Source organism: Lotus japonicus, chromosome 1 (assembly GCF_012489685.1).
Source record: "Lotus japonicus ecotype B-129 chromosome 1, LjGifu_v1.2".
Classification (NCBI taxonomy): Eukaryota; Viridiplantae; Streptophyta; class Magnoliopsida; order Fabales; family Fabaceae; genus Lotus; species Lotus japonicus.
The window spans coordinates 97,357,116-97,371,068 of NC_080041.1; the positions used below are offsets into that span (position 1 = coordinate 97,357,116).

Consider the following 13,953-nt stretch of genomic DNA (forward strand, 5'->3'; position numbering starts at 1 on the left):
ATAGAATTCCTACTCTCAAGCGGTTAAAACTATAAAGACGAAGAAATGAATTGAACTTGAAACCGAAAGTTAGTATTTAAATAACATTTAATATACTTATATTATGGTTGAGTTATAACATAAAAAATTAAGATTCAAATAATTTAACTTGAATGTCATTGGTCCTTCAATTTCAGTCAAAAAATTAAGGATTTCATTTCAATAGGGAAATGAACAAAAACAATGAAGTACACTCAACCAATATAGTTGATATTTATAAAAAAAAAAAAACCAATAGAGTTGATAGATAAAAGAAATAAGAAGGCAGACCAAAACCAAAAATTGAAAAAATAATGTAAAATTAGTGCATTTGTAGTGTAAGTGACACCTAAAAATGACAAAATAAATTAAACCTAATGTATTCAAAGAGAAGAAGGACGATGAAGATGACAATACTGTATAAAGTGAAATAAAATAAAGATGACTCTCATTCAGTAGACCAAGTTGACAATCAAACAATTAAAAAGTACAAAAGATGCAAGAAACTTACATATTTTCAAGATAGTATATTGGAAGAACGGTAACAATAGCAGTAAAACCTAAAAGAAGAAAAAATTGAAATGAAATCAATTAAATGTAAAATAAGAACAAAGACTTCATTGTTTTAGATTAGAAGAAAAGAAAATCAGTTAGTTGATTTAGTTGATAATGAAAATGAAAAGAAAAGCAAGAAACTTACATTAACTAAAGATTGAACTGTCAAAGAAATGGGAATAACATCATAAAATTGTGCATGAAAAAAAATGAAACACAATAAGAGAAATGATAAAGAAGAAAACATAATAGAAATTAAGAAAATATAATAGTAATTTTATTAATCCATAGAAAACTCTTACCGGATGGACGATGATGATGGAGAAGAACATCAATGCCTAAAGAATGAAAACTGATGAAGAAGAAGAAGTGACTGATAAAAAAGAAGAGATGAAGTAGAAAATTTTCTAACCTGGCAGAAGATCTTCTTATGTAGGGGATGATGCTTTTGGAGAATTCAAATGAGAGGGATTTCTTCCATAGAAATAGAGGTTCTGGAGATCAAGATGGGAAAGATGAAAGGAATATGAAAGTGGAATGAAAATGTGTTTCATATATGGGAGAAAAAGAAAGAGACTCTTGCTATTTTTGTCACCACATTCAAGAGTTACAAAAGCAATAAAGAAAACAACCAAGAATGTTTAAAGGTTTCTCAAAGGGTTTTGTAAGAAAATGATGCACGGTTAGGATTAGAAGCAATCAACGGTCAAGATTGATTTTATAATTAATTATTCACAAATTTACATATATGCCCATGAAAAAATATTCACTCATGTGCATTGATTTATTGAATTACTATCTTACCCTCAAAGTTGCAAAAACTCTCCTTTTATATAGTAGATAGATAGATAGATAGATAGATAGATTTAAGTATAAATTTATGAGCTCAATTAATAACTTATTTATCTTTCGGTCGGATCGGGATTATGTCCAAAACAAATCTTATTTTTTCCTTTTATTCAAAGATATGTCCAAAACAAAACTTGTTAAAACATAAAAAGACACTGTTTTATTAATTAATTAAGATATTCAAGAAAATGAAACTTGCAAATATAAAAAGTGAAAAAGGGTCCATATTAAATTCCAAAAAACGCAACCATGAAGGGTGATTGATGCTGAACGAGTTCAATAGTTTTCATTCATTCCAATCTTGTGGAGCAAGAGACACAGAATCTCCATCAATTCCTCAATTTTGACGTTACAGACAACAAAAAGTTAACACTTTTGAAGCAAACAGAAAGAGAGAGAAACAGAGTGAGTCTCATAACTCATTTCTTTGAGTTGCATTGCACCTTTGTTGTGATCACCTTCCAAAATTTGGTTTTTCATTGACCCTTTAGGCTAATTTTCTCAAATCTCATTGTAAGTTTTAATCTTGGTTTGATTTGTGTGTTCTTTTGCTTGTTCATGATCTCAAATTCTGTTTTTTTTTTTTTTTTTTTTTTTTGCATAACCGTGGCGGTGTTGATCTTTTTTTAATTTTTCCCATTCTTTTCTTGTGTTTTGTGTTGAAGGGGTGTCATCGGTGTTTGGAATCTGGGAAAATGGGGTTGTTTTTTGGGATTTTTCTGGGGGTAGTATTCGGCGTAGCATTGATGGCTGGTTGGGAGCGCATGATGAGGTACCGGAGTGCCAAGCGAATTGCAAAGGTATGGTGGTTTGAGCTGTTTTTCTTGAATTTGGTTGTGTTGATCAATGTATTGGGAATTGTCTTGATCAATGTTTTGGAAATGTTATGCATTTGTTTGGAATGTGTAATGTTGAAGAAAAGTTGATGAATTGAAATGTGATAAGTGGGTAATGTGGAACAAAACAACCATTAGCCTTCTAATGCAGTTTTGATTTTTATGTGACTTTGGGTTCAGATTCTTGAAAAAAGTATGCTGAAACAAGGCTTGAAAAATGAATGCTGGGGGAAAAATACAGAGTGTGCTTTTTTTAAGCAATTGGTTTTGTTAGAAATAATAAGGACACACTTCATAGATGAAGATTTGAGAACATATCATACAGGAAGTCTTATGTATAAGTTACCTTGGATCCATCATACACAATATTGAGGAGATATAGAGAAATGCTTTGGGTGTGATTTGTGATAGAAAGATTTCATTCACTTTAAAGGAAAATTTTACCATAGCTTTAAGACTTGCAGTATTGTATGAAACTAAAGTTAAGCAGTGACACTTATTTAGGCTATGCCTATTTACCCAAAAGATAGTTTACGGGTAAGGATTGCTCTACCCATTATAAATACCTATTTAACCATATCTCTAGTCAATGTGAGACCATAACAGTTAACACTCCCACGCTGTCCTAAAATAATCACAGGCTAGATTGTTTTTGTTATTTTTTCTTAGAGCAGCCGTGGGTGAGGTTGATTCTTGAACTTTAAACTTCAGCAGGTGGCCAGCATGAGCCCAATAACGAATTTAGGATTGAGTCAGATACCATGTTGAGAATTTTAGCTTTGCCTAACTATACCCCAAAAGCTAGCTTAGGGGTGAGCACTGCCCTTCCTTTTATAAGTTTCATTTCTGTAGTCAATGTAGGACCTTAACACGTTGTGATGGGCGCATGTGTTCTGTCTGTGCTGTCATATACTTTTTGCCTTCTTGAATCCTGCATTGAGGAACTCTGAAGAGAATTTTGGTATTGCCATAATTGGAGTCACTAATGGTAGTGGAACAAATGGTATAACGTACTCTGTAATGGTAATAGTCCATAGTTAGATGAAGTATGAATGCATAAATGTAACTATAAAACTGTACAGTAGTCTATTACCAGATGTTATAGTGGAGTTTGATGGGAAAATAGAAATCTGTAACCTTTGCTTGTTGAATAAGATCTAACACTGTTGGCTCTATTCAATGAGTTCAAAGCTTAAAGATAGGAACTAGAAAAAAGAAAACACAGATTCATTGGAAATTGAATGATTAGGGTAATTTATTAATAATAAGAAAAGCAGGCAAGATGAACAATCTCCACTGAGATGTTGCCAAGAACACAGCTCATTACAGAGAGATACTCTCCCTCACAAATGGCCATATCCACTCACTCCAAACCACAGGATACCCGCACACGGTAACTAACTCACCCACCACACTCCATGGACCCCACCCGCATAACAAACTTCCCACTTACAGCATGTGTCTTAGGACTCATTTGAGCCTCCTCTTGTAAATCTACAATATCTTAGGTCCTTATATCAATTGTTCAATGGGTTCAAGGCTTGGGTCCCGATCACTTATATAATTTATCTGTTTGTGTCTTTGAACCCTTTCCCTGTGCCTGTGGACTTCAGCATGGTGTCTGGACTCTGGATCCTGTATACTATACTGATTAACCACAGCACTGGATGAAGACAACAAAAATAGGCTTAAGAGGAGAATGAAAAAAGAAGGCATTGTATTTGTATTGTACCCTTATCTTAACAATATTCATTTTTCTCTGCAGGCGGTTGATGTTAAACTCCTTGGGTCCCTTAACAGAGATGATCTAAAGAAAATTTGTGGTGAAAATTTTCCTGAATGGATATCTTTTCCTGTATATGAGCAGGTGGGATTCTCATCTGTTACTGTAATACTTAGCTTTCTACTGAAATGATTTAACAAAACGCTCCAATTATTCCAGTATTATATTATTGGCAAGCCAAGTTAAAATTTGAAACTCCTTTTTTGTTTCCTAGTTCATATACTCTTTATGTTTTCTTTGAATGATCCTTCCTTGCATGGGTTTTTTCAGGTGAAATGGCTAAATAAGCTGCTGTCCAAACTATGGCCATTTGTGGCAGATGTGAGTAAACTTGCATGCATGTTTAATGTTTGTAGAATAATTATTAAACAACAGCAGCTTGTGTCATGTTGTTCATTGATTTCTTACTAAATTTATTTTCTAGGTTAAATCTTGATATTTCACTTGTTTCTGTTCTGTAGTATTTTATTTTACAAAACATATTTTGTTCATAATATTGGTTCTAACCCCCCAGTTGTTCAGTTCGAATGAGAAAAAGAACAAACTGGATCTATTGATTATGGAGAGATACTGAATTCAATATTCTTATTTGATAATCTAGTGTGGAATTTGGGGGAAGTTAGATGTATGAACTATGAAGCCTTACCCCAAGTTGAGAGGCTATTTCTGTGACTAGATTCAGTGACCCCTAGTTCTGTATGTTCCCTGCATCATTCACCTTGCTTTCCTTAGACATAAATCCTATTATGCTTAGGCTGTAGGAGACCTTTTTTTATTTGTTTTCCTTGCTAATATTCTTTTCCGAGGATTATTCCTACATTGCTTAAATAGCTGACTTATGTTCATATGGTTGTTTTTAATGTTTTAGGCAGCAACTTTGGTGATAAGAGAATCTGTTGAACCGTTATTAGAAGAGTACAGACCTCCTGGAATTACTTCATTGAAGTTCAGTAAGCTGTCTCTCGGAACTGTCGCTCCGAAAGTTGAAGGTATTAATCAGCAGTAATTCCTCTCTTCTTCCTTTTTCCTGCTAGGTCATTATGGTATTGAGTGGTCTATATGTAGCCAACCCCACTTAGTGGGAATAAGGCTTTGATTGTTGTTGATGGTTGTTATTCTTTCCCAGCCAAATTTACTACTGTATCAGATAATGAGGTTGATTGTTAGAGTAACCAAAGTGTGACTCAAAGAAGTCCCACATTGTATAAATAAACAACTGTACAATAGTATATAAGTTAAAGGACACACACACCCATTGCCTTAAGTGCCTTAAGGTTTTGTGGTGATATGGAATTATGGTTTTAACTTTATTCTAACATTTATTTATAACTGATATGTCATTCTATTTTGACAACAATTCTTCTTTTAAGCTGCTTCATATGTGACTATTTTCAGAAACAGATCATCTAAATATCTCAATTTTTCATTTCTATATATTTTTTCCCTTTCTTTGCCATTTAACTAATTATTCTCTGCCTTAAGAGAGAGAGAGGATCTTTATGCACTATGTTTTTCATTTTTTCTCCTTTTTCTCTCCTTGCAACTATTTTCTTTTTTCGAAAGCAAAATCTATTGATATATTGATGAGGAAATTGACAGGATATACATCGAACTACTTTTTAGAGAGGTTGTCCCTCTCTTAGGCCTTATTTATATTAGCAGATTAAACTTTCTTTGTGGCTTCTTATTGGTACTCCTCTAATGGATGTTTGAGGTGATTTTTTTACTGATATCCAAAGAGATTGGACAGTTTTATTCATCTTTCAGCCACTTTGACTTATTGTTTCCCACCCTCTCTCTGCATTAAGATTTGTTATCTTCTGCCTAATGTACATGCTTCATTTTCTTTTATAATTATTTTCATTTTATTTCATTTTTCAAGTTTTGCGGAGGAGTCCATGTAAACATGTATCATGAACTAAAACCAATGCACAACTATATCTTAAAACTTCCAGCAGTTAAAATAAAAATCATCATCAATTGCAGTTAATAATATAAAGAAACCTCAGTCTTCTCTGAAGAAACACCTTCCCACCATCAAATCTTATTTGCCCTCATTTTATACTTTCTTGCTCTAGCAAGCAGCTGGTAAGCACAAATCCATATCTTGATGTGTCAGAGCCAAGTTGAAAACTTGTTTGAGCAAACGAATTTTATCTTTGTAGAAAATATCATTTTTATTTGCTATAGTTGCATTGGTGCATGAAATATGCTGGACCCAACACTTCATTCGTGATGACTAGTGACTAGTGAGGGATTGTTAGCACGAAAATTTGAGATTTGCGAACTGTTTTTTAATTGACGTAAAGAATGGAGGCCAGGAATGACCAGTCTTATACTAGTGCTAAAATGTTCAGGGTGAGGTCCAAGGTCATGGCATGCTAGAAGCTTGAATTAGTGCTTAAACTGGTACTTACAACTGATCTACCTAACAAGGAGTCAAACCGAAATATTCATACCCAAAAGCAACACATATTGTCCATAATCTCTTTTCAAAAACAGGGAAAGAAGCAACTATCGTGAGATTCAAGATTTAATATGTCTTGAATCGAAGTTAATTAGATGAAATGGATAAATCAACTTTGAAGTTTTTGCAGGTTTAGAATAAATCAAAATATTTAAGTTGTGTGTGCCATATGCAACATAAGCTTTATAACAATAATTTTATAAGTTAGAATCTACGTATATTGTATTTATGAAAAATGAGCACATAGTTGATGAGATTGTTATTAAGATGTTTGACTTATGCATGTTAGCAATATTCAGACCAAACAAAATGTTATCAAATGCAATTTTTATTCCACCTTTGTTTTTTCTTCCATTATCAATATCTCCGTCGAGTCATTTTTGTATATCAAGAAATAATGCATGCATAGTTTCTTCATCCATTCAGGTATTCGTGTTCAGAGTCTTAACAAAGGTCAAATCATAATGGACATTGATTTCCGTTGGGGTGGTGATCCCAATATTGTTTTGGGTGTTGAAGCAGCACTTGTTGCATCAATCCCTATTCAGGTTAGACTGAGCAGAATTATTCTATGTTGAATTTCATGTTCCTTTGCTAAATTTCTAAATCTTGAGTGTTATTGGTTTTTGCTTCAGTTGAAGGATCTCCAGGTTTTCAGCATTATCCGTGTTATATTCCAACTTGCTGAAGAGATCCCCTGCATTTCTGCTGTTGTTGTTGCCCTACTTGCAGAGGTAACCATTGAAGGGTGATGTTCTACTAAATTTCTTAATATTCATTTGCAGTTTCGTATGTGCAAACCCTTTTGCATGCTCTTGCAAATCAAGCTAAAATCATTGGTAGACCATTGACCTTAAGCATGTTTCCACTTCATGATTGTGTGGCATTAGTTACTTTTTTTCTTTAAGAAGAAATTGACGTGAGAATTAAATTTGTTGGTTAAACAAACTGAAATTTTTGATAATTGATCCCTTCACATCAAACTTATGTTCATCACATTTTAACTATTAGCTTCAATGGTTTTATACTTTATCACACTATGATGATGTTATGGTTTAACTCGGACATGATTGTTTATTATTTATGTGTTCTAGTCTGTTATCTAAATCAATATTCTAAGATTACTTTTATCAGCATTGTCTACGGTTAGAATAGTAATATAATACTAGTTATATGTGTACACGTAACAACTTAAGCTTTTGAGGTAGTTGATTCATGACATAGTATTAGAGCCTCTTTGACCAAGTGGATATGGAGTCCAATCCTTGTTGCCTCCAAATTCTAATAAATTTGAGTTTCAACACAAGGTAGGTGGACTTGTGCATTGTCCACGCTTCAAGCCCAATGACCACTTGCATGAGAGAACACTAGAAATAAAATATAAAACCATTCATTTGTCTTCTTCACCCAATAGTTTAAGCTTTGGGAATAGTTTGTTAATGACACCAACACCCATTATGTGATTGTAACCGGGGATGCTAACTTTAACTTTCAGTCTTGGAATTACTGACTTTTCTGTTAACATTTAATCACCGGATATTGGAGTATATATGATTAAGTTGTTATCAGTGTTAAGAATCCTATTTCTATCATTTAGTTAGAAATAGGTAGTAACAGCTATCAGCTAGAAGTTAGTTTAACGCTGTTGAGCTTAGCAACTGTCTGGGGACACTTTATAAATGTCTGTTGTATTCATTCACAGTTGAATAAAGATTCAGTTACTAGGATTTTACTTTCTTTCTCATTTTATAATAGCCGAAGCCTAGAATTGATTACACTCTGAAGGCTGTTGGTGGGAGTTTGACGGCACTTCCTGGAGTTTCAGATATGATTGATGTGAGTTCTATTTTATGAACTTTCCACTTTTTTCCCTTTTACTGATTTTGAATTAAAATTTATAATCCACTCTAACTTTTACGCACCATTTCACAGGATACTGTGAACTCAATTGTTACTGATATGCTCCAATGGCCTCATAGGATTGTTGTTCCACTTGGTGGTATTCCTGTTGATACTAGGTAATGTGAATCTTATGGAAGTTTTGTTTGTTGTTTTTTATTTCTGGATGTCAACCAAAGCATGTCTATGTTTGTTACCATATCTAATAAGTAGTATTTTGAAGTGAATTTGAAATTGTTCATTTTTTTTTTCTCTCTCCTCTGCTCCTTTGAGTGAAAGGAAACAAATTGAGATTTGGAAATATGCTAATTCAATGTAATTGCTCAAACATTTTAAACTGCTTAAGCACCTTTAATTATTTTTTTATTTACTTGCAGTGAACTGGAGCTTAAACCGCAGGGAAGGCTTACTGTGACTGTGGTGAAAGCAAATGATTTAAAGAATAAGGAAATGATTGGGAAGTCTGATCCTTATGTGGTTGTGTATATTCGCCCACTGTTTAAGGTTAAAACGAAGGTTATTGATAACAACCTCAATCCTATTTGGAATGAGGTCTTTGACTTGATAGCAGAAGACAAGGAGACCCAGTCACTCATTCTTGAGGTTTTACACTACTAATACTTCACATTCTTCTTTTATGCTACTTTATTCTGCATCATTTCTTTTGGATATTCCATGTGACATTGTGCTTACTCTAGTTCTAGGAAAGTAGAATATATCTTCCTTGTTTGTGATAATTACTTATTGAATATTTTTTTAAAATCAGATATATTCAATATATGAACATGAAAGTATCCTAAATACAGTCTATTCAATATATGAACATGAAAATATCCTAAATAGAGTCTGTTCAATAGTTAGAGATAAATGAAGACGTAAAATCCTAGTGAAGCCATTACAAGGACTTAGATCTAAATGGCCTCACCGGTAAACTTGGTATTTGAAATAACAGGTGAGAAATGTTACATTGCTGTTTCTTTAGTGGTATATTTCTCCCCCAACAGATTCCAACACTAGTGACAATTTTACGTAGTGGTAGTAGTGTAGTACTAGTGTATATGAGAATATATATACTCTCGAAATGGTTGGTTTCTTATAGGCCATGAGTTATTAGAAACTTTTCAATTCCGGATTTGGACAAGTTCGTACTTTAGGACCTGTTTGGTTTGAGAAAACATTTACAAAATTGCTACTTTGTTTTTATATTATTTCCTATTTTTGAAGCTATGAGAAAATAGTTTTTTTGTTCTTTTCATTGTTTCCTACGCGAATCTTTAGAATTAGGAAACGAAGTGAAAATAAAGTGATACTATTGCCATTATTAATGAAAATAGAAATGAATAAAAAAATATGTTTTCTAATCAATGACATTTATTTCCCCCCATAAGGTTTGATTATTTTTTCTTTACACAGCTACATGTGTTAATATTTTAGTTTGAAATCTTCTAATCTTTCCCAATAACTGCGCAATTCCCGTGAAAGTGTTTCTATTACATTGAAATAAATGATTTTCCCGGCTTTGTGAATAGGTTTATGATAAAGACATTGGGCAAGATAAACGATTGGGAATAGCAAAATTACCACTGATTAACCTGGAAGCAGAAACTGAAAAGGAGCTCGAATTGAGGCTGCTGTCATCACTTGATACCCTGAAAGTGAAAGATAAGAAGGATAAAGGAACCTTGACAATAAAGGTATAGCTAGACATGCATTTATTTGTTTGTATTTGGGGATGACATCATTACAAAATTTCTTGGGCTATGCTTGATACATATACTCATATAGATCAAAACTAATAGAGTGAAACATTTTTTTCCTTCCCCTCTAATTTTCCTTCCTATTCTGTATTCATTTACATGCTGTGTAAGTTGATTGAAGTTATAACTTATAACAATCTGATTGGAATTTCAGATCCTTTATCATCAATTTGACAAGGAAGAACAGTACGCTGCACTAGAAGCGGAGAAAAGGATACTAGAAGAAAGGAAGAAACTGAAAGAGGAGGGAGTTATTGGAAGCACAATGGATGCACTAGATGGAGCGGCATCAGTAGTCGGGTCTGGTGTTGGAATGGTTGGTACTGGTGTTGCTGCTGGTGCCGGGCTTGTGGGAAGCGGCATTGGTGCTGGAGCCGGGCTTGTTGGCAGCGGCATTGGTGCTGGAGTTGGGATTGTTGGAAGTGGTCTCGGTGCTGTCGGTAGTGGACTGAGCAGGGCTGGTAAGTTCATGGGGAGAACAATCACAGGGCAAGGTGTATCCAGAAGGAGTGGTTCTTCTACTCCTGTCGCTAATTTTGAGGAGAATGATGGTGGTGCGAAGCCACGGTAATTCTTGCATGGACACTGATAGAGTAATGGGAATGATCTTGAATCCTTAGTTTAAGCTTTCACAGTTGATAGATTGGTCATGTTGCTTGTTCTTTTCCATAATCTGTGGCTGGATTTAATGGAATAGAGTGAGCATGATAGCAGAAATTTCGATTTAGAGCCTGTTTGTTAAAAACACAAAACGGGGAAATGTTACATCCCAGAGGCATGTTAGAAGTAGCTAGTTGTTACTTTTCTGTTTTGTTAATCTAAATGAAGAGATAGAACGTTGTCCAAACAGGCTCTAAGTTTTAGTTTTACTCCCTTGTTTTATCTGTAATTATTAACCAGGATGTGTAATAAAAGTGTAAAATCTAATCTTACTTATTGCATTTCCCCTTCAGTTCACACATAGCAATCACATAAACAGACATCCTAATAAATTCATTAACTTCCCAATTCTGTGGTAGCTTGAATCACATAAATAGACATCTTAATAAATTTCTGCTCAGAAAATACAACTTGCAAATCTCACGTCCCTAAGAATGGAACGTTGCATTACTACGGTAAAACAAAATCAAAATTTTAACCGATACATAAGTCTTTCTTATTGAACAAACTCATTTTGAACACCACACAATCTGATTTAAGGTACCACAACAAGCACCAATTAAGAATGCTTGAGTGAAATTGGTTGAACTTGAAGAGGTTGGTCCTTCTTTAAGGATAATCCAAAATGCTCCTTCATGTTTATGTGTTCAGGTGTTAGCCCATCAGGTAGCTTCCATTCAAAGCAGTGCAGAAAGGATGCCACTATTAAATGCACTGACCTAAGAGCTAATGGCAATCCAGGGCAACATCCTTTTACCTGCCCCAAAGGGTATAAGCTCAAAATTCTGACCCTTAAAATCAATTTCACTACCCAAAAATCTTTCAGGCAAGAATATATTTGGATTTTTCCAAATGGTTGTATCTCGTGCTATAGCCCACACATTAACTATAACTTGTGCATCTTTTGGCACTAGGAAGCCAGCTATGTATGCATCTTCATCACACTTGCGTGGTACAAGAAATGGACCTGGTGGATGCAAGCGAAAAGTTTCTTTTGCAACTGCTTGTAAGTAAGACAAATTTGAGATGTGTGATTCTTCAAGTGTTGCATCCTCACCAACCGCTTGACACAACTCTTTTCTTACTTTTTCCAATTTATCATCAGGGTTACGCAATAGCTCTGTCATCATTCATTCAACCGTGACGACAGTTGTCTCGATCCCAACAATAAATAATTCCTATAATGGAACATCATTTCATCAAATACCATACTTTTTAAAATTCAAACGATGTAAACGGTAAAACAACCACCTATCTAAAAGCTTACGCCGTTAGGTAAGATTTATATGAATGATTTTATATTATATTATTTCCAACACAACCCTTCAAGTTGAGCTTTGCCCGTTTGGGCATTAAGGTTGAAAAATGCACAGTTCCACCTACCATGTGCTTTAATTCCTTTTGTTATTAGAAGAACAGGGGCTGACGACAAGAATCGAATTCTAGACCGCTTGATCAAGGAGTCTCTAATACCGTGTCAAACAACTAATTATCTCAAAAGCTCAATCTCTTAAGTTAAAGTTACATGAGTGGTTTTATATTATTATTTTTAATATAAACTAGGTACTAACCAGATGTTCAATCTCATTGTGGCTCAGCTCAGAAGTGGCTCCAACGTTGCTAAGAATTGAATCTAACACATCATTGCCCACCTCAGATATGGAATCAATTTTTGAAACTCTGGAACACACTCTTTCCTCAATAATTCCATCAATAATTTTAAATAACTTGGTGAAGTAAATGGACATCCTAGCTTGAATACCTTGAGGGTCAAGTGGACCAAGAATGGGAAAAAGTCCACAACGTTTGGCTTTCCTCCCTCTTCCATGATACCCCAATAATGTTCTTAAACTCTTGTGACTTTTCATCAGATGTAGAATGAGATAAATCCAAAGAGAAGAAAGTGTTTGAAATTGAATTGAGTACAGTTGTAAAAACAGGCTCACCAAGATCCAGAGTCTCACCTTTTATGCTTTTCTCCTTTACATAATCCAACAACTCTTTTAGTTTTTGTTGTCGAACAATTTTTGTGGAGTCAAGCATTTGTGAGGAGAATATTGTGGCACAATGTCTTCTAAGGTTCCTCCACTCAGCTGATGGGGGCAGAAACGTGATTGAGCTTTTTTGGTCAAACACACGAGAAGCATGTGGAACTATTCTACTAGAAAAGGCTTGGCTATTCTCTTGCAACACTTGTTTCGCTAATTGTGGAGAAGAGATGACTATGGTGGTTCTGCTGCCTAGTTTCAATGTTATGATGGGTCCATAAATTTTGGAGAGTTTGGTGAATGCTATGTGTGGATTCCTACCAAGTTCTAATATGTTTCTTATGATATGAAAGAGGTTTGGCCCTGGTGGAAGCTTGATGGTGTGGTGGTTTTGATGGAATAATAATCTAAGGATGAAGAAGGTGAGAGTTCCTGCACACACTATGGTAATACTAATCAATAGCAGATCCATGATTGATTAGTTTCTCTCCCTTTGAAGATACTGCATACAGGTATATATTTGTAGAAATGTATTTTAAAATTAATTTTGAAGTTTGAGTCAGTTCTCATCTTTTAAGTATTTATACAACGGAGGCTCCCACACTTGCCTTCTTGTTTTAGAAAGCAAAAGTTTATTGAATACGCAAGAAGTCGAGATATAGATTTTCTCCACAATGAATTAAATACAAACCAAAGCAAAATGAAAGAAACACAACGAAAATAACAAACACCAACTTACAAGATACTCCCTCCGTTCTTATTTATAAGAACCAAATGAAGGGTGTAGCTTGGTCATTTTTATAAGAACCAATTCAAATTTCAAGATGCATTAATTATTTTTTGGCAACAATACCCTCACTTAATAGATGTTTCTCTTTCTTTCTACTATGCAACTCATTAATGATAAATAGAAATTAAAAAAATAAGTTGAGGTAGTTTTGGAAAGTTGAGATAAATTTGAACAAATTTAATAGAGTAAAATACACTCACCTCCCTCAAGATTTGCAAGAATGACACTCCACCCAATTCTTTTTTTAAATCTACACTTCACCCCATTTTTTATAAAGGCATAATTTAGTGACAAAAACAAATTCGTCACTAATAAAAAATAATTACTAATTAGTTAAAATTTAAATAAGTT

General features: G+C 34.1%; 1 protein-coding gene and 1 pseudogene across 2 annotated transcripts; one reads left to right on the plus strand and one right to left on the minus strand.

Moving 5' to 3' along the window:
* The first annotated feature begins 1,658 nt into the window (after positions 1 to 1,658).
* On the plus strand, positions 1,659 to 11,121 carry LOC130728168 (calcium-dependent lipid-binding protein-like). 2 transcript variants are annotated; one of them, XM_057579533.1, is made up of 12 exons: positions 1,659 to 1,935; positions 2,088 to 2,222; positions 4,024 to 4,125; positions 4,312 to 4,362; positions 4,910 to 5,030; positions 6,935 to 7,056; positions 7,144 to 7,242; positions 8,264 to 8,344; positions 8,441 to 8,526; positions 8,785 to 9,010; positions 9,937 to 10,101; positions 10,319 to 11,121. In XM_057579533.1, the coding sequence occupies exons 2-12, from the start codon at positions 2,118 to 2,120 to the stop codon at positions 10,733 to 10,735; spliced, it is 1,575 nt and encodes a 524-aa protein (XP_057435516.1). In that variant the 5' UTR covers positions 1,659 to 1,935; positions 2,088 to 2,117; the 3' UTR covers positions 10,736 to 11,121. The 2 variants fall into 2 exon arrangements, with proteins under 2 accessions (XP_057435516.1, XP_057435515.1); XM_057579532.1 differs by having other exon boundaries at positions 1,659 to 1,827.
* A 116-nt stretch (positions 11,122 to 11,237) lies between these two features.
* On the minus strand, positions 11,238 to 13,408 carry LOC130728169 (cytochrome P450 76T24-like; annotated as a pseudogene).
* Positions 13,409 to 13,953: the final 545 nt, after the last annotated feature.

Excerpts from the sequence above, each read along its gene's own strand:
- LOC130728168 (XM_057579533.1), top strand. The coding sequence starts at position 2,118 with ATGGGGTTGTTTTTTGGGATTTTTCTGGGGGTAGTATTCGGCGTAGCA. Across the intron at positions 4,126-4,311 it reads CTTTTCCTGTATATGAGCAG|GTGAAATGGCTAAATAAGCT; the intron begins GTGGGATTCTCA and ends GGGTTTTTTCAG. Across the intron at positions 10,102-10,318 it reads AAGGAACCTTGACAATAAAG|ATCCTTTATCATCAATTTGA; the intron begins GTATAGCTAGAC and ends TTGGAATTTCAG.